At 24.4% G+C, this 21313-nt stretch overlaps 2 protein-coding genes across 2 annotated transcripts in view; one reads left to right on the top strand and one right to left on the bottom strand.

The window, feature by feature from the left end:
* Positions 1-3291: 3291 nt before the first annotated feature.
* LOC127277856 (uncharacterized) lies at positions 3292-7456 on the bottom strand. The gene is made up of 4 exons (XM_051299250.1): positions 7384-7456; positions 4900-5295; positions 3478-3789; positions 3292-3314 (listed from the first exon to the last, which is right to left on the bottom strand). Exons 1-4 carry the CDS (start codon positions 7454-7456, stop codon positions 3292-3294), a joined length of 804 nt encoding a protein of 267 aa, XP_051155207.1.
* A 5251-nt stretch (positions 7457-12707) lies between these two features.
* LOC127277855 (putative uncharacterized protein DDB_G0282133) overlaps positions 12708-21313 on the top strand; it is a 41442-nt gene continuing 32836 nt past the window's right edge. The window contains exons 1-4 of the mRNA XM_051299249.1: positions 12708-12908; positions 13175-13372; positions 17435-17733; positions 19769-20006. Of these exons, the coding sequence (XP_051155206.1) occupies positions 13304-13372; positions 17435-17733; positions 19769-20006 (606 nt within the window). The 5' untranslated portion in view covers positions 12708-12908; positions 13175-13303. The remainder of the gene's footprint in view (positions 12909-13174; positions 13373-17434; positions 17734-19768; positions 20007-21313) is intronic.

The following is a 21313-nucleotide window of genomic DNA, read 5'->3' as shown; positions in this document are numbered from 1 at the left end:
CTTCCTGTTCTTTTTGAACACCTGCCATAATCAAAAAGTATACTATATCACTGAAAAAATGATATTCTAGATTTAAGAATTTCTTCTTAAATAGGCGCCAAGAATAGTGCCGAATTAAAGTAAGTGAGGAAATATTCTTACAGTAAATAATATATTCTTGGCGCCTATTTAAGAAGAAATTTTTAAATCTAGAATATAATTTTTTTAGTGTTGCAATTAAATTAGTAAATTCTAAGTGTAAGTGATAAAATGTAGGTCGGCTTTAATTATCATAATTAAAGGGTTAGAATCATATATTCGTTATCTTTAAACATTTTTTTTATTATGAAATTTTTTTTGTTTACTTATACCAATAAAGGACTAACCCAGTAATATTGCCAAACATTCATCAATGTTGGAAATGATTTTGCAATATTATCAAAAAGTTTGGATGCTATAGGGGTTGTTGCGTGAAAAGCACGCTTTAAAAGAATTAACGAAAATTTAAATTTTATGTCTAATTTTATATTTTATATAATAATGCGAAACTGCTCTTTTGTATGACTAAAACTTGAAATAAGTGAAATTAAATAAACAAATAAAAATACTTTTTTAAGGTGGTTTTTATTAGTATTAGGTTTATTGTAATATTCAGTATTTATCGATAAATTAATTATTTCATAAAAGAATTTTTAATTGATAAATGTTTTAAATAATTATGTTTTAGAAAAATGTAATTAAATTTATATAAATAATTAATTGAACAATAAACTTTAGTTTGAAATTTGAGAAATGATTGATTTTTGCAAGAGCTGGAGTTATCATTTTTGAAAATAAATAAATTTCATGAAATTATAATTTTAATTTTCGTACAGTTTATTTGCCGAAGAGTTTATAAATATTTGAAATAATAATTTAATTTTAGAGAATTTTTGATTCAAAAAATGTTTTAAATATTAAATTTTTAAAGATGTTGATTAAAATTATAAGAAATAATAATTAATTTAGCAAAGAATTTTAGATAAAAATTTTAATAAAAACAATTAAATTTTAAGTAGAGTTCGATTTAATACTTTTAGAAATAAAAAAATTTCAGGAGATTTTTAACTAAAATTTTCATAAATATGAATTACTGATGATTATTTATAAGTTTTAGATAATAATTGAATTCTAGAGAATATTCAATTGAAAAATGTTTTAAATAATTGAATTTTAGAAGGACTTGAATAATGTCATTTTAAATATTTACTTTTAAGTGAAATCATAGTTCATTTTTTTACATAATTCAATTTCAAAACGTATATTTTATAATAAAAATATCTTGTTAAAAAAAATTGTAAAAATGTCGAAAACAGTTTCATTCATTGAAAAAAGTCTATAAAAGTCATTTAATCTAAGGCCTGTATTGTGTTATATTTATGGTAACTGAGGTATAAATAAAATGAGATGAAATTTTAGGTGTCAACCAGGATTTTGAGAAATATTTAATTAAATTGTAAAACTATATTTTTAAAAATTTTAATATTCACCTAAGGATGTTTTCGTTTCTGGGATCTGGATTATAGCTGTATCCATCAATGAAAATAGGCATTTTAAATATAATAAAAATTCAAAATTTTCAAATTTTTTAATCTGTAATAAACTCTGATTCATTAATAAAATAGAACTTTTATCTGCATGTTGCTTAAAATTTGAAAATATTTTTAGATCATTATTTTTAAACGTAAAGAATTTGATAATTCATTAAATATTGAATTTATATTACTATTCATCGATTTTTATTTATTAATTATATAAAATTAAAACGTTAAAAAATATATAGTAATACAAACATTTATGCAATAGTAAAATAATTCTTTTTAATAAAATAAAAAAAAATTTATTTAAATTATGATTATTCTTAACCCTATTTTCACATTTAAAAAAACTTAAGATAGGTGACAAGTTGTAAAATTTTTTAAAAATCAATAGTTTAAAAAGAAATTAAATTTACCTCGTTTTAGCGTTTGTTAGCTTTGTTCAAAATATTTAACAACATTCTATCAAAACAGAAACAAATATTGACAAACGTATCTGACAAAGTTTAAACATTACACATTTGTTTTTTTAATTTCAATTGATATATATATATATATATATATATATTTATATATATATATATATATCAGATTTAAATTTCTTAAAGAAAAAATATTCAAAATTAGGTAGGATATAAGAAGTTGATCTACAGATAGAGCGATTAGTGTAAATATTAGAAAATTATAAAGAAATTGAATTAAAGGTTCGTAATAATATTATTATGTATCTATGACATATATATATATATTATATATGTAAATTGGATAAATAAATTAATTAATTAAACAAAATAACCAATAAATAAATTATCATATTAAGGTCCAATTTCACAAAATCCGGTTAAAAGTTAATCATCAATTAAATCCCTAATTGACCAATCATGAGTGCTTAAATTAGCTTTAATCGATGATTAACTTTTAACCGGAGTTGGTGAAACTGGCCCTAAGTAATTAAAAAAACAATAAATTAAAAACAGGTTAAAAATATCTAATTAAATCAAAAAAATTATAGATTAATTTTTTTTAAATTCTTAGGGTGCCAAAAATAATTCGTTTAATCTGGGGAAAAGGGGTATATGAATAAATGTAAAAAAATCTCAATAAATTTCTAGAATTGAATATAGGTTAAAAATAGCTCATTAAAAAAAGTTCTTGATTAATTTACATTTTAATTATTAGGGTACCAAAAAAAATTCGTTTAATCCGAGGAACAGGGGTACATGATTAAATGTAAAAAAATTTCTCAATTTATAGAATTAAAGATAGGTTAAAAATAGCTAATTTAATAAAAAATTTATAGATTATTTTCTTTTTAATTTTTAGGGTACCATAAAAAATTCGCTTTATTTATAAAAGAAATATTTTTTAATTAATTTAATAATTATACATAAAATTCTAAATTAATTTTTTTATAATTTTAGTGCATTAAAAAAAATTGAATAGAAATTTTCATCATTCCAACAAACACATGCACATTTAATTCTTTTCAAATATTAGATCTCACAATAATTATAAAACAGGGTTAATCAGAAAAAAAATTTAACGCACATGAAACGTGTCAACATTGAGATAGGTATATGAAATATTTAATTTTTTTGAAAAATAAAAAAAAATTTGAAAAATTTAATTCCTTAATTTTCTACCTTAATGTATATTTTTCAAATTTTTTTTATTTAAAAAATATATTATAAATAAAAATTCTTATTAATAATGTTTATTATTGATCTTGCGTTTTTTACTCCGTGTCCCTCGCTTCATCTAAAATAGAATTTTTTTTTAATTATGTAATTCAATTTAAATTAAATTGTAAATTCTATTAACTTTAATATTTTATTATTAGCCAAGTCTACTTTTAGGCCGAAAGGCTGAAGCTTAATAATAAATAATAATATTTTATTATTTTGGGTTTAAATGTATTAACCTTGAACAGGTTCTGTTAGGAGCATTAATTCCATGTGAATCAGGAAGTCTATATTACAATTTGTAGTAAAATCATAATGACAATCTATTTCTGAAATTAATTGGTTTATTTCTTCTTTATGATGCTTTATTTGTTCTGTTGTCCTTATTAACTCATAAAGTTCATTATTAGAAGGTGGCCGAAATTTTTTAATTGTGAAAGCTATCATTTTATGGTACAACACAATTGCAGCGTATAAAATTTGATAGCGGAATCTCACGAATTGGAAATTCATCCACATTTGAAAGAGACGATGTGCTTTTTTAGAGTCACCTGTGATAAAAAAATTTAACATTTATTGAAGATGAAAGAGGTTTGCATAGTTATGTAGAATATTACAAAAATAAATTTAATATTCCTTTTGTTGAAGAGAATGATGTGTGATTAATTAATTCAGGTGTTTTGAGTTTACGGAAAAGAAGTTTTACTTGTAACAGACGGAGTTTTTATTAGAATAGTGACAGTTTTAGCTGATTCAGTTAAAACATTCTCTATTCTAATGAAACATATTGCTGTTCCACGTGAAGATTTTTTCCTCAGTAATTTTAATTTGAATTAATTTTGTATAAACATTTTTTCATAATCTCTGACCCAAGCAGCACGTAATATTACAGTAATATTACTGTAATATTAAAATTTCTGCCTTATGGTAACATTACAGTTATATCAACCGGTAATATTACGGTAATATTAAATGGTAATATTAAAAAAATTCTAAAATCATTTAAAAAAATATTTGACCGATAAATTAATATGTTTTTCTGTTTTATTATAAAAAAAACTTTGAAATTGGTATGTATATAATAATAATATATACATAATATATATATAATAAGCGTATAATATTACAGTAATATATTACTGTAATACGTGGGATATTTGTCTGATTATAATTATTAAATTTTTCTGTTTTATCATTAAAAACATTTAAAAGTTTTATTTATTTTATTATATACAGTGACGTTACTGAAGTTACAAATGTCAGAATAAAAAACCGGTGGAAATATGAAGATTTTTAAAATTAATCAATTAGAAATTATCAAGAAAATCGTGATTGGTTAATTTTAAAAATTGCGCCAAATCTTTCTGTCAATTGATTATTAGGTAATTTTTAATTTTGGACAAATGAAGATTCGGCGTCTTAAAAATTCTATTAATTACAAATTGGTAAAAAAAATTCTGATAAATTAAAATTCAGTCAATTGGAATTTGTCATTTAAAAATTTGAATCATATAAAATTCGATTAAATAAGAATTCTGCTAAATTAACATTTTTTTATATAAAAAAATCATGTAATGAAAATGATTGTAAAATAAAAATTTAGTAGCTAGAAACTAATTATTGTAATTATAAATTATTTTGTTCATTATAAGGAAAATTACCAGATGCTTTTAAAAATCCAATAATGATGAGAGTTGGATACAACGTTGACATTATAGCTAAAAGATTAGCTTGAATTTCAAATCGTGACAATAATGTTGACATTGCTAATGGAGCAAGAATAAGTCCCATAATGAAAACAATACTAATCACAGGGGATACGAAGATTAATTTCTTTATCGTGAAGTCTGTGTAAACTATTTTTTCACTATATATCATCGTGAAACTTAGTACAATTCCCATTATTACTCCTGCATTTAAGTTAGTCAAATATGTACCAATATCATTATTTTCAAAATATCCAAAAGCAAAGATTCCAATCAATAAAATAGTAATTCCCATTAAAGTACCGAGGCCAGCAATTGAAAACATCCTCACGATAGTTCCCGTCCAAGGATCTAGAAAAATATGGACCAAAAATTTCTTAATCACACATGCCAAAAATGTAAAATTTTTGAATCAGCTATTAAAGTAGAGGGACCGCTGATAACCTTTCGAATTTAAGACTATTTAAGGTTGTCATTCTTTTCTGTTAATATTAAATATTTAAATCTGTAATATACTATAGGATATTGAAAAACAATTAATTCATTAATAATTCATTAAAAATTACTTTTTTCATTTTTCATAGTGAAATATGATTTCAAGTTCTCAAAATTTTTTTTTAATTTTGACAATTTACAATAATTTTAGATCCTAAATAATAAAATAAAAAAAACACCCCTTGAGAATATTAATTTCGATTCCATTGGGTGTAGATAGTAGATAAGGTATTTTTGTATGTATTTTTTTAAAATTTTAATTGCTAAAAATTTATCTTTATATTTACAATATTTAAACTTACAATATTCATTCCTCAAAGGATTTTTTGAATTTAAAATAATTAACATTTCCTTGTAATTAAAATTTTCCAACATGTCATCTAATAAATTTCCTGAAAAAATATAAGGGCATATCTTTGAAACCTTTAACTTTTCAATAAGAAAAAAATTTTTTTTTTTTTTTTGAGCACAGTATTGAAACTTTGTCTACATAAATTTCAAGAACTAAGCTTTCCAATTATACAAGTGGACATATAAAACAAGTTGTCTTCAAAAAGTTATAAATATTTAAAATTGAGAATTATTTTTAACCTGTAACAAAAAAATATTCAACAGGTGTTTGCTTTTTAGGATAAAAAACAGTTGAAGGGAATTTTCTAAGGGGTTATAATTTTAAAAAGCAATAAAATTCGTTTAATATTTTCAATATTTATATGAATAATAAAATACTGAAATAATGCACTGGGTATAAAAGCATGTGTCAAAAATTAACTAAATATATAAATTTTTTATTTGAATATTTACATTACATTTTAAAATAGATTTTTATTATAGTGAATTGTTTTAAAAATGTAAAATTGTAATTTTTAAAATTTACCATACGATTTTCATAGACTTTTTTCTATTTAAATTTAATATTCGTAAACTTTCCAATTTCTTTTCTCTTTTTTCCTTTTTTATTTTTCTTTTCTCTCGCATCTTATCTTTTTTCAGAATGAATTTTTTTTGGATCCATTTTTGTGTCTCGAAATAAACATTAAAACTTAACCTTCAGGTTTTAATAATTAATGACAGTTTCTATAAAAAAAATTATAATCGGCAACTTCGTACATAACAATTTGTTTCTAAAAAATTTCGGTCGATTACGGTCGACCGTAATTGATGAATATTTTTACATTATCTTTGCAATGAAGTATTTTTTCTCGAAGCACATTCACGGGATGTTAAATGGCACATGTGAAAATATATACAAGTACTTTTCGAATGCTTTTATATGATTTTCATGAAGTATCACTCGTATTACGGTTGTTTTCAAATTTTGTCCACACGTGTTTTCGTTTACTTAACTTATAATAGTTTTTTGAAGACATGAAGCACATCAATTTATTATGTCTCAAAATAATTATAGTAACTTGATCTTTGATTTCCCATAAGTTATTTTAACGTGCCGCTTGTCTTATAAAAGAAAAATCATAAATACGATGATTACGGTCGAAAAGGTTAAAAGTGAGGGACAACTTTTAAAAGCTTATAAATTTTTTCACAAGTAATAAAATATTAATTTCCCTGCGAAACTGTGTTCACCGATTAATTAACATTGAAAAACCATATTTCAGAATTAGTAATTTTTATTAAATCTAAAACTATATCGTTTAAAGCATCAGAAAGTATGGTTAAGGACAAGTAGACATTGTTAAAAATCGCGTTTTAAAATTGAAATAATTATTTATGTATTTAATAAATTAAAGTGGAATCTTTTGGAAATGATTGATTATATCAAGCATTAATATTTCCAACAAAAACCAACGAAAAATTTATTAAAATTACCAAAATATATGCGAGGGACATTAAAGTTAAAGGTTCTAGAGATATGCCCATAAAAGATTTTATTATATTTAATCACTTATTAATATAGATAATGTGATATATATTTAAATTACATACCACGATATGTCTCCAAACCCGACAATATTGCCTTTTGCTTGTGACGAATAGGTTTCCGAATATTGCTTGCCATTTTTTAATTATTATTAAAAGAATAAAATTTGACATGAAAAAGCAAAAAGGAAAAATTTAACATATGGTTAATTAAAAACAAAAGAAAACATTAGTATTAGGTAGATTTCACAGTTAGCGGTGTTTCAAAACTTACGAATAAATAATTCTTACTTTTTTATTTTTTGATTTTAATTTTACATATTTATGCAGAATTTATTATTTACTATTTATTATTTATTATATATTATTTATCTATTCTTGAATTTTTTTATCTCACAAAATTTTTTAATTTTTACAAAGATTTTATGAAATAAAACTGGATATCAATTTCAGTTAAATATTTTTAATAAATTATTCATATCGTGAATAATAATATTAAAACAGAAAAAAATGATTGATGAATTACATAATTAAAAATAATTTAATAAAAGACGACTGTAAAATATGAATGGTAAAAAAAATTTTAAATTTAATATTTAATTATTTCAAATTGAATATTTAAAAATTACAGTAAAAAATTACATTTGCTTTATTTTTAAAACTATTAGAAAAAAATTCTCAATTTATTGTTATTATATGCAAGATAAATAACTTAATGCACATATTTCAATGAGTATTAAAATAACTAATAAAAACATAAATATATTTTATATAGGTATATATAATACTACATTACAATTATATCAAAAATTTTGGGAGAAAGTATTGGAAATAAATTAATAAACATTTTTTATTAAAAAAATCATCGTTTTCTACCTATTGGAATAATTTAAAGACTTTTTCATTTAATGTTTTTTTACCATTGACATAGTACTGATTCGGTGTGAATGACAGTGTACTGCCAGTACTGGTTTTAATATTTTTTTACCTCCGACATAGTACTGATTCGGTGTATTAGTCAGTACTTTATTCGTTTCCTTAAGTATATTACTGTATTCCCAAGCAGCACGGTATATCCCCTGAATATCCCTTGAATACCACCGTGGAATATTCCCATGATCTTCCAGGAAAATCAAAATGTCCGCCTCATGGAAATATTCCACGGTGACATTCAGGGAATATTCCAGTGACATTGAAGGTAATATTAAAGGAATATTCCAGTGATATTGAGGGAATATTCCACGGTTATATTGAATTTTTTTTAAAGTGTTGAAATAATAAAAAAGTGTTATACATTGTTATTTAAATAAGCAGGAAGATTAAAAACACATTTAAAAAAAATTCAATATAACCGTGGAATATTCTCTCAATATCACTGGAATATTCCCTCAATATCACCTGAATATCCCTTTAATGTCACTGGAATATACCCTAAATGTCACTGTGGAATATTCCCATGATGCGGACATTTTGATTTTCCTAGAAGATCATGAGAATATTCCACTGTGGTACTCAAGGGATATTCAGGGAATTTACCGTGCTGCTTGGGTTAAGGGATGAAAAAAGTTGAAAAAAATTTGTAGTAGATATATAATAGTTGAACCAATCGAATTTTTTTTTTTTTATTTCAGTATTTTGTCTCGCATTTGAAAAAAAACAGACTTAAAAATCATACCAAATTTTTTTCTTATTCTTTATGACTCCTATAACAGAAATTCACTTCAATTTTTGATTTTTGTTATGGGAGTCATAAGGAATAAGAAAAAAATTTGGTATGATTTTTAAGTCTGTTTCTTTTCAAATGCGAGACAAAATACTGAAATAAAAAAAAAATAAAAAAATTTTAATTGGTTTAACTATTATATATGTACTATAAATATTTTAATTTTTTTCATCCCTTAATACAGTAATATACTTAGGAATCTTTTTTCTTAAAACTTTCTTAGAAATTATGCTGTCTCCATTTACCCCAAATTTTATGCAATTATTAATTAAATTAATTAAATTTAAAATTAATTGAGAATTTATTTCACATTTATTCATGTACCCCTTTATACAGGGTTGAATGAATTTTTTTGGTGCAGTAAAAATTAAAAAGAAATTAATCTATATTTTTTTTATTAGATTAGCTCGTCGATTGAGGGCAGAAACACGCCAATTCAGGTGAATGTTGAGAAACATGACAATCTAAAAAATATTAGGGAAACCTGCCATTCCAGTGAAGATTTCAAAAACATGCCATCTCAGATGTCAAATTTTTGTTGATTGTTTTAGGTTGGTAACACTGTAAACGAAAAATTGATGAGTCAAAATAATTAATATTTTGCTGAATATTGATGGTTAAGTCGGTAGAACCTTTAATAATTTTATTATTAATAATTGTACTTTTCTTAATTTTTAATATTGATTTCAAGAATAAAATTTTGTTAACTATAATATAACATTCTCAAGAAAGTATTACCAACTTAAAACAATCAACAAAAATTTGACATCTGAAATGGCATGTTTTTGAAATCTTCACTGGAATGGCAGGTTTCCCTAATATTTTTTAGATTGTCATGTTTCTCAACATTCGCCTGAATTGGTGTGTTTCTGCCCTCAATCGACGAGCTACTTTTAACCTATATGTAACTCTAGAAATAAATTAATAATTTTTTTTACATTTATTCATGTCCCCCTTTTACTCAGATTAAAAGAATTTTTATCGGTATCCTAAAAATTAAAAATAAATTAATCTAAAATTTTTTTTATTAGATTAGCTATTTTTATTTAACCTATATTTAATTTTAGAAATTAATTGAGAGTTTTTTTACATTTATTCATCTACCCCTTTTCCTCAGTTTAAACGAATTTTTTTGGTACCCAGAAATTAAAAAGAAAATAATCTAGAATTTTTTTTTACATTTATTCATGTACCCCTTTTTACAATGTTATACGAATTTTTTGGTACCTTAAAAGTTAAAAAGAAATTAATCTAGAATTTTTTTTTTTTAAATTAACTATTTTTAACCTATTTTTAGTTCTAGAAATTGATTGAGAGTTTTTTTAAATTTATTCATGTATCCCTTTTTTTAAGGTTAAACGAATTTTTTTGGTACCTTGAAAAGTAAAAAAAAATAATCTTAAATTTTTTTTTATTTAATTTGCTATTTTCTCCCTTTTTTAATACTTAAATTAATTGATAATTTTTTTTACATTTTTTCATGTACCCCTGTTCTCCAGATTAAACAAATTTTTTTTTGGTACCTTAATAATTAAAATATAAATTAATCAAGAATTTTTTTTAATTAGCTAAAAATTAATTAAAAATTTTTTTTACAAAAAACCAAAAATAGTGAGAGTGAAAAAGTCAGTGATATGTGTTCTCTCTCATGTAAAGTTTACGTCTAACGTCTTACGATTTTCATTATGCTTTGGTCCATAGAAGTCGATGCACACAGGTAAAATAAAGTTGGTTCTACAATAAGCGCATCGGACGTGGACGCGATCGTGCTGACGTCACCCATTTGAATAACATTGTGACGTCAGCACGTCCACGTCCGACGCGCTTATTGTAGAACCGACTTAATGCTGACTCTACATTGGCTGCGTAAACGTGTACGTGAACGTGAACGTGCTGACGTCACCCATTTGAATAAAGTCGGTTCTACAATGGGCACGTTTGTACGCGAACGTGTACGTTCCGTGCTGACGTCACAATGTTCTGCAAATAAGTGACGTCAGCACGGAATGTACACGTTCACGTACAAACGTGCCCATTGTAGAACCGACTTCACATTGTGACTTCAGCACGTTCACGTACACGTTTGCGCAGTCAATGTAGAGTCAGCATGAAAGAGCTTGTACGTACAAGCTCACGGATTTGTAAGTTGTACATTGGCCTTTATCTACGTAAAATTTGTTTTTAAAGGCGCTTGTACACCTCACAAATTCTTCCTCGGAATTTGTCAGAAGTTTCACTAACTTTGATTGGATTTGCTCATAGAAAATTTCGAAATTTTCCTTTCTTTTGAAAATTCTCCATGAGCAAGGCCAATCAAAATTAGTATAACTTTTGACAAATTCCGAGTATACTTAGAATTTGTGAGGTGTACAAGCGCCTTAAGGCGCCGTCCCATGCTGACGTAAAAGCGGAAAGCATGAGAACGAAAGAGAAGAACATATTTCATTGCTTTTATAATGTGTCTCCAATAGAACCATTAGGGTGCACTCCCATAGGTGCGTAAACGTAAGCGAAAAGCAGAGAAACATGAGAGTGAGAAGAATATCTTGTAATCATGTTTTCCTGCTTTCAGTTTTACTCTTATGCTCACATGGGACTTCACCCTAATGGAGCGGTCACACCTCGGCTGCAGGAGGCAACCGTGTAACAGTAAGAGAGATAGAAGATTTTCCATCTCTCTTACTCTTACACGGTTGCCATTGGCAACTGCTCCTGCAGGCGAGGTGTGACCGCTCCATAAGGGTTCATTTTCATAGGACATCAGTTGATGGAAGCAACACATGAGATAGAAAAGGACATACATTTTTTTTGTCCTTTTCTATCTCATGCGTTGTTTCAGCAACTGATGTCCTATGAATTTGCATCTTAAATAACGTAAATGTGGACGTATGACATACTAATGCTAAATTATGCTTGTTTCGAAATTCCAAAAGTTCTGATATTGGCAAAAATTAATTATCGATGCTTTGATAAAATTTAAATTACATTAGTATATCTCTTCTAAATTGAGAACGGAAGCACATTTAAAATGTTAAAATTTTTTACGGAATTATTGTAAATAAGATAATATTATTTAACTCAACTGAAAGTTGTCAATTGACCAATATTTAAATATTTTATTTATTAATTAATACTTATTTACCAAAACTAGACAAGAAAGTAAATAAGAAAAAGAGGTTATGCTGCCATTGATGCGGCTACAATGTCGACAACCTGGTTTTCTACAGTATTATACGTATAATACGTATAATAATGTTTAAGTGCCAATCTCATGAGTGCAAAAGAGAAAGAAAGACTACCTATCTCTTTCTCACTCATGAGATTGTCACTTGGACTTGTACTTGGCTTTTGCACCTATTCTAGAACCGCCTTTACAACAACTTGCATCGGTACTTGTATCTGCATTTGCTTTGCATTTAATCACTGTCTTACATGTGAGCGCGCACATCAATTTCCAGATATCGAATATTAAATTAAATAATGAATTACTAATTCATTAAATATCATTAATACGTAATCAATTAATTAATTTAATGTATAATAGACTCACTAATTAATTATATTTAATTAATTTGTAATTTATTAATTAATTTAATTTTCGGTAACTAAACAATTCATGCGCATGCGCACATGCAGTAGCAAATGTAAAGCAAGTACAGATACAAGTTGTAGAAGCGCCTTAATTTTAATCCTTCCCGACTCTGCTTCGGATGAACATAATTTTGGGCTTTTGCTTCCCAACCCTGTTTGTTTACAAATGTCATCTTTCGATGATGATAGTGTTTAACAGAAATTTAAGTCCTAGAATTTTGTTTGTAAACAATCATAACAACCCTAATAAATTAATAATATGAAAACGATATTTAAGGTATTTTAAAATATATAATTTAATATTTTAATTAATTAACTAATAAATTTATTAAATAAATGTGTTGAAGGTCAATAATAATTAAACTTGTTATAATGTTATATTTGTAAGTGTAAAGAAAATAAATATAAATTTTTTTTTAATTATTAAGGTGTCTTTATTTTTATTATTTTTAATGAAAATTAATTACATCAGTTATTTATATTTTTAATTGTTCATGAAATTGCACCTTAAATTTGATTGTTTCTTTTATCAACTATAACAAGAGAATGCGAAAACAAAATTCAATGAAGCAGTTTCACAGTAAACGAAGTATAAATGTCAGCTTTTCAAGACAATTTTGTATTGTGATATACATTTTTAATTAATGACAACGAAACGTGGTTTTTTCAATTATGATGAATGATTTAATTAAAGATATTTTGGACAATGAATGCAGTCAAGATCCTGCCATAAAAGATAAGGTAAAAATTATGATTATACTTATATTTAAAAATTCATAAGCAGGCAACATTTTTATTTTTTTCATTTTACATTTTTTACACTTCAGTAATTTTTCAAAATATAAATGTACAGTTATTTTATTATAATACATACTTTTTTATTAGTAATAAATTATATTTGCTTAAATAATATTAATATGTATATATAATGTAAATTATTTCTTTGCTTTTATTTATTTATTTTAGTAAATAATATTTATACAAAAGCTATGCAACAAAAACAAAAAATTGAAATTAAAAAATATAATACAATAATAGCAGTTAAATCAAAAAAGTAATATATAAATGTGCAAAAATATAAAAAAATTAATAATTCAATAATATTTTAACCTCAATCGATTATAATCAATGTTATGTTTTTTCAAAAAATAATTTAATTCAAAAGTTTTTGGAATATAAAAAATCTTTTTTTTCGAGTTTTGAATTTTTTTTAATTTCTTTAATTTATTAAATTTAAATTAATTTTTAAATTTCTTTAATTTATTAAATTTAAATTAATTTTTAAATTTCTTTAATTTATTAAATTTAAATTAATTTTTAAATTTCTTTAATTTATTAAATTTAAATTAATTTTTAAATTTCTTTAATTTATTAAATTTAAATTAATGTTTAAATTTCTTACATTTCGTAGGCTTTAAATTTATAATTTATTAAAATTAATTTAATTTATACTTTTCTTAAATTTAAAATTTTTTATATTGTCAAAATTTGATATCATTTTTTCTAATTTTTAAAACTCGTAAAATTAAATTTCTTTTTATTTTAGATACTTTAAGTTTTTACTTTGTGTAATTGTAAACAATTCTTAGTATTATGGAATTTTAAAAAACATTTCTTATTTTAAAAACATAATTAATAATAAAGTAATATTTGAATTATAAATGTAATTAAATAAGTGTGCAAAAAAAATCAATAATGCAATTATTTTTTTAACCTCAATCAAATATACCTAACCATTGTTTTGTTATCTTAAAAAAATTAATTTAAAAGTTTTTGGAATATAACAAATATTTTTATTTTTTTTAAATACTGTAGGTTTTAAATGACTAATTTATCGACATTAAATTAAATTTTAATTGTCGTAAATTAAAAATTTATTTAAATTGTCAAAACTTTTTATTTTTTTTTTTTTCTAATATTTGAAATTAGTCAAATTTCTAATTTTTTTCATTGTAAATACTTTAAAAAGAGTTTCAACCTTCATTTTGAATCATTTTAATTTACATTTTAATGATCGTAGGAAGATATATTTTTTTCCTTCCATCATTTGGGTCCTAAATCCATACAGGATGGTCAAAACAATAAAATTTTATATTTTGACCATTTTAGAAATTAATTTAAAAAAAAAATTAATATTTTAAATATCTATCTTCTTTCTCAATTTTGACTATTTTTCATCGCCAATTTTTTTCCAAGCTTTTTTTAATGATTCTTAAGAATCTCTTTCATGGCTTTTCAAAAATTTTATTTTTTTCTAAAAAAGAAAGAAAAATATGAGTTAAAATATCATTGCACTCTCTTATTAAATATGTATCTTTTTTCAGAATTTTAAGTATTTTTCAACGTCAAATTTTTTCCACACTTTTTTTACTGATTCTTCAAAATTTATCGCATGGATTTTCAAAAATATTTTTTTCAAAAAATAAAAATTCTAAAATGGTCAAAAATTAAAATTTTCTTTTTTTGATCACCTTAATATGTTTTCTGGACCCAAATGATGCAAGAAAAAAATATAACCTCGTTTAATAATTTAAATTTAAGTTGCTCAAAATAAAGGTTGTGACTCACCTTAAATTATTACTTTTTAAATTGTAAATGTGACGCGCTCCGAGGAAAGGTACCTAAGAAGCAAATCATTTTAAGGTTCTGTTTGTCGTAATTTTACCTTAATTAAAAGATTATTTTTTTTATTATGTAAAGTAAAATCAGTTTTTATTAAATATTTTTAATGTTATGAAGATTTAAACACCAATAATTTATATTGAGAGTTGATTCCCTTTGTGTATTTTTACTTTAAAAATCACAAACATAACTTACAATTTTTTGCTTCTTAGGTACCTTTCCCCTGAGCGCGTCACAAATAGCTTATTCTTAATTTTATTGAATTTAAAGAAAACATTTCTAATTTCAAAAAATTAATCAATAATAATAAAATAATATTTGAATTAAAACATTTTTTTATAAATTATTTTTTATAAATGTGCAACAATTTAAAAAAAATGAATAAAATGTAATTATTTTTTTTAACTCACTCAAATATAGCCAATATTAGGTTTTTTCAAAGAAAAATTCAATTTAAAATTTTTTGGAATACCTATAACAAATCTTTTTATTTTTAGAATTTTGAACTTTTTATTAATTTTTAAGCTTTATTTCTTATTTATTATAATTAAATGAAAAAAAATGTTCAAAAAGATCTTCATGAAGTTGGCGTCGATGCTCAGCGCCGAAATTTTTTTTCACAGGACCAAAAATGTTAAATTATTTTTTTAAAAAAGATTTTTGGTCTACCCAGTCGAAAATCGTAAGTTTCCCTGAAGGGTTCACATGGCCTTCAGGTAACTGTTATGAAGGTTTCAAAAGCTTCATGGCAACTATTTATACATTAGACCTAAAATTCTGTGATATTTGCTTTCTGACTTCTTAACGGGAAGCTTTTTCTACAGCTTGTTGAATATCTGTGGACAGCTTCTAGCAAAAGGTCTACCAGTTTGCTTGGTGAATGCTTTCCTAATGCCTGGTTTAATGTGTAAGAAAGCAATTCTATTTGCTTTTCACAAGTTGCAAATTAATATGTAATTTAATTACCTTTTTTACACTTTCTGAAAACTAGAATAATTTCATTAAATTAAACTATATCGAAAAATCATAAAAATTCTATATAGTAATTTGTAAATCCGTTTTATACAATTAATAATTATTCTTTATATATTATATAAAAATTATTTTTCAAAGAAAACGTTTATTTTTAAACACTTAAATTATATACGAAAAAAATTATATATAACTTGAGCAAAATTTGGGGTTAGGAATACGAACACGGTGAAAACTTTTTATATTGAATAATGAATACAATTTCTTAAAAAAAAGACAAAATATTTAATATTTAAAAAAAACATTATTATTTTTATACTTGATATTTATTAATATTTTTTATAAATAATATATTCTTTATTCTTTTAGAATTTCATAATTTATGAAAATGAATTTAACAGCGTATTTTTATTTACAAATTTTGGTTGACAACAATATTTTTACGAGATAAATAAAGATGGAAAGAAAGGTTAAATTTAATTTTTGATCATTGTCATTTTTCCGCTGTTTCCTGAAACATCCATGACGCTTCATTTAATTTTCGCCACCCGAACGCTTTCTTTTTATATATGCAAAATCCTGCAACTCTTTGATAACTCTGTCAAAGCTACTTGAATGCTTTGTTTAAAACGTACAAAATTTGTTATTTTCAAGCTTTCCGTAAAAGCGAAAAATCGGCCATAACAGGCTTCCTGAAAGTTTTCTATAGCTAGTTATCTACTGTCTCACAATTCTCTAATGGTTATCTCAATACTTCAAAACAACTTTTTGTTCAGCTTAACATAGCGTAGGATTTTCGACTGGGTAACTAAATAATGACTTAAGAAATACTTTTCAAGGTATTATATGGACCCAAAACCTTTTTAAAAATAATTTCATATTCTTGGTCCCGTGAAAAATAATTTTAGACGCTGAGCGTCGACGCCGACTTCATGGAAGTTCAAAAAGTTGAGTTAAAAAGTGGTTTCTATTGTAGTTTAAGGGGGTAAACTCATGTAAAAATTTAAACGTCTATAACTATAATTATTATACATAGCTAATTCAATAAACTTTACCACTTTTTTGTAAAAAAATCTTAAAAAATTTACATTTACACGAGTTTCCTCCCTTAAAGATTGTGATGTATGTTTTAAAAGTCTGAAACCCTGTTGTGGGCAGAGAGAATAAATAAAGAATAATTTAATAAATTTTCGTACATTTTTAAAACAGATGTATTTTCTTCAAGGAAAGAAACCTAATTCCGTAAAATGTGTCTTCAATAGCTATTTATATTATCAACCAACGGATTGTGAAGATACATTTTATTGCGCATATCGAAAAGATCCATGCTATGCCAAAGTATATAGGTCCGAAGATAAATATACAGAAATAGATAAGCATATTTGCAATAAAAATGATAAACGCGCTATAGATCATCTTGCGCTGAACAAAGCGGAGAACGCTATTTCTCGTTTGTGCAAAGAAACAGATTTAAGTTTCCCTAAGATACTACAATTAGTTAGTCAACGGTATTCTTCTAAATTATATTATTAATTATAGATGATTAGTTGTTAACTTAGTTTCAAATAAATCATTAAAGGAGACTGGGTACAGTTTATTCATATGGTACATTTGAGACAAATAATATTTTTCTAACATGGTTAATTATCCAAATGGAATCAACACATTGTTTTTGTGGCCAGAACAACAAATAATCTCACTTTTTTTTTTTTTAAATTATTAACAAACTTTTTTATTTAAAAAAATTATCATTTAAAATATAAATTCTACGGGCATTTATTTTTAAAAAATGCTTTGATTATTCACATATAGTTTAAAGTTTTTTAACAAGGTATTAAAATGTTAAAATTGCATTAAAATGTTCAATTGATATGTGCTTTATTCCATTTGTCGTTCACTATGATTAACACAATTTTTGATGAATTAATGTATTGAATACATCGTTAGCCTCTTGAAAGACAGGTACATGTCCATGTATTAGTAGTATTTTTCCTAATCTTACGATGCATTTACTTTAAAATTAAAAATTTTTTAAATCTTATGTCTTTTAAAAGAAACAATAAATATTGTTAATTCTTTTTTCATTAAATTCTTCAAATGTTTATTTATAATGGACAAGTTTTTTTAAAAAATATATAGAAAAATTTAGAATCTACTGAAATAAATGTTACTTGTTTATGCAATCTGTATAGACTAATTAACCATGATAAATTATCAAATTTTTAACATGTAGGTATATCTCGTTCCAGAAACGTTAAATTTAAAGAAATTTTAAAAATATGTAGATCTTGTTATTAACTGTTAAGTTTTTAAATTTCATTAAATTCTATAGAAAAGTGCGATTGCTGTCTGATTGCTACGTAAATAATAAAAAATAAAGAACAATTTACAAAATAATACGATAAAACAAAATTGGCCGTCAGTCATTCTCTGAAGTAATAGAATCAATAGTATGTGGAGTCAGAGTTAAAATTTTTATTAATGATTACAGTAGTAACTGGAAATTTTATTAAAATCCATTTGTCTCAATATTATCGTTTTTGTTATTTAACCTATTCTAATATGTCTTAGTAATTTTTTTGTGTAATCAATGTAAAAGATTTGCTAAAATTTTTTTAACTGTATCCAGTCTCCCCTTGTGAATAATAAATTTAGTAACTAGTTACTATATAACTATACATAAAACTTTATAAAGAAATTATATGTTACTAGTTTTACAAAATATACTCAAAAATACAAAAAAAAATATTCTCGTTTTAAGAGGATTCCTCTTATTTCAATGCATATTTTCCTACAGTATATGTCACAAAAGGATTCCTTTTATTTTAAGAGGATTATTCTTAGTTTAAGAATATTCCTCTTAAAATAAGAGGAAAATACTCGACGATCAAGAGTAATATTCTTGATTTAAGAGGACTTTTTAAAGAAAAATTTTCCTATTAATATAAGAATATTTTTTAGGTGTATTTTTCTTTTTTTCTATTTAAAAATTTTAGAAGAAATATGTTCCGTAAAAATGTAAAATTTTTTATGTTAATTAAAATGTGTGACACGATATGAAGAATGGGACCTTAGAAGCAATTGAATCACAAGTTAGGTGTATTAAATTTTTACCTTAATTAAAAGTTAATTTTTGTTTTTTTGTGAAATTAAAATCAGTTTTCATTAAATATTTTTGATGTGATAAAAATTTAATATCATTCGTTTATATTAAGAGTTGATCCTCTGTTGTGTATTTTCACTTAAAAATTTCAAAACACAACCTATAATTCTATTCTCCAAAGAGGACGTTCACATATCACGTCACGCAAATTTTCTAGATTTTCGGCACTCCCCTTTCCTATGTCCCGCAATTTTTGAAATTTCATATTTCATTTTTTCATTTCATTTCATTTTGTCACCTTAAGTAAATCCGCTCTCTCTTCTTTTGATTATTATTTATTTTTTAATTATTATTAAAAAGATTTATTAATTTTTTAATAATTTATTCATTATTATAATTTATAAAAAATGTAGTAATTTTTTATTTAAAAAACATTTCAGTTTACCAAATTGCAAATTAACTTTCGATGGATTTAGGGAAAGAATGAAAAAATCTAGAACGTCACGTTATGTTGAACACTCCAATGTAAAGGATTTTATGCAGGCTTTAGTGAATTTAGACGTTTGCATTGGAGAACAAATTGTAGAGAATGGCGAATTTTGCACTATAATTCAAACGCCCTATATAGTCCAATGTTGTGAAAATTCCACGGTACTATACATTGACGATCATCATAAGGTTTGTAGATCTGTAGCATGTCAGCTCCTTAACGTGCTCGCTTTCTAAAATATTAAGTTTATTTTGTAACAGTAATGGATATTTTAGGATATCCTATGGACGTCCTATTCGTATCCGGAAATTTTGATATCTCTAGGATGTCATCAGGATATCCCTAGGACATCCTGTGGATATCCTACATTCCGGTTATCCTTAGGATGTCTGTAGATTATCTTAAATATTCGGATATTGTTCAACAAGAATAACATTGCTATTTTTATAATAATGAAGCATTTCAGTTTTACCCTAATCTTCCCTACGTATATGAATAATTTGTGTTCTATAATTTGTAAAACGTTTTGCATATTTGTAAATTACAAAATTATTTTGTTCAACAATTCCCGAGTCGAAATTTAGATCCTATTTTAAGCCTTCAAACCATTCAGATTTGAAAATATCTGCATGGTTTGAGACTGAAAAGAGCTGACAATTGACAAAATTAAAAATTTTCATTTTATATTTAATTGCAATGCTTTAAAAATCAATATTTGCAGCTTCTACAGGGTAATTGAAAAATAACTATATGAAAAATAATCCAATTTTATTTTTCGAGAAATTGTAAAAAAACTGATTTTAAAACATCTTTTAAGCCTCTTGACTCCTTTTTTACACCTCGTTTTATCCTTAAATGCACAGTGGGCCAGGAGACCCGGTTTCGTGGCCAAAAGTCAATTTATATTTCAAATGGCCTTAAACTTATTACTCGGGGGTTTTTGAGGTCGCTGCTTACGAATCCGTTATTAATTTTTAAAAACCCAATATGGCGGACGAGTTTATTAAAAATTTATCGGATCCACTTAAAACTTGTCATTTGGGGTCCAATATGGCAAACGGATTTTTCAAAAATTCATCGGATCTACTTGAAAACCATCATCAACCATTTTCGCGGTTACTGATTACAAATCCGGTATTAGTGATAATGATTATAATAAGAAACTTTTTATTTATGTTTGTTTTATCTGCAGTTAGCCTACATTAATAGTAGTTTCCATGGTTTACCACGAGAAAGTGACAGTTTAAAAGTTGCAATTAAACATGTAGGTCAATTTTTTGTTTGATCTTTCTGTTTAAAAGTTATAATACTTCATAAATTCACTGTTTAAATTTTTCAAAAAAAATTCCACCCTCTCGCTCTCTTACTGTTTTTGAAAAAATTTAATAATTCTTCGTGGTTAAAGTACTCACCCATAGGACTAAACTATGTGCAAGTTACAGCTCGATTCGATCAATTTTTTTCACTTAGTATGCTACAGGAATTTTACCCGATA

This window comes from Leptopilina boulardi, unplaced genomic scaffold (assembly GCF_019393585.1).
Source record: "Leptopilina boulardi isolate dan_hultmark-lab unplaced genomic scaffold, ZJU_Lbou_2.1 LbouV2_187, whole genome shotgun sequence".
NCBI classification, from domain to species: Eukaryota; Metazoa; Arthropoda; class Insecta; order Hymenoptera; family Figitidae; genus Leptopilina; species Leptopilina boulardi.
The sequence above is the reverse complement of the archived record's forward strand: the minus strand, read 5'-3'. Positions and strand labels throughout refer to the sequence as shown.

What these genes read in the sequence shown, in the direction of transcription:
- LOC127277856 (XM_051299250.1), bottom strand. Translation starts at nt 7,456, where the DNA reads ATGGCAAGCAATATTCGGAAACCTATTCGTCACAAGCAAAAGGCAATA. An exon ending in GGGTTTGGAGACATATCGTG is followed by an intron (nt 5,296 to 7,383) that starts GTATGTAATTTA and finishes ATATTTTTCTAG; the next exon opens with ATCCTTGGACGGGAACTATC. An exon ending in TGGATTTTTAAAAGCATCTG is followed by an intron (nt 3,790 to 4,899) that starts GTAATTTTCCTT and finishes TTTTTATCACAG; the next exon opens with GTGACTCTAAAAAAGCACAT.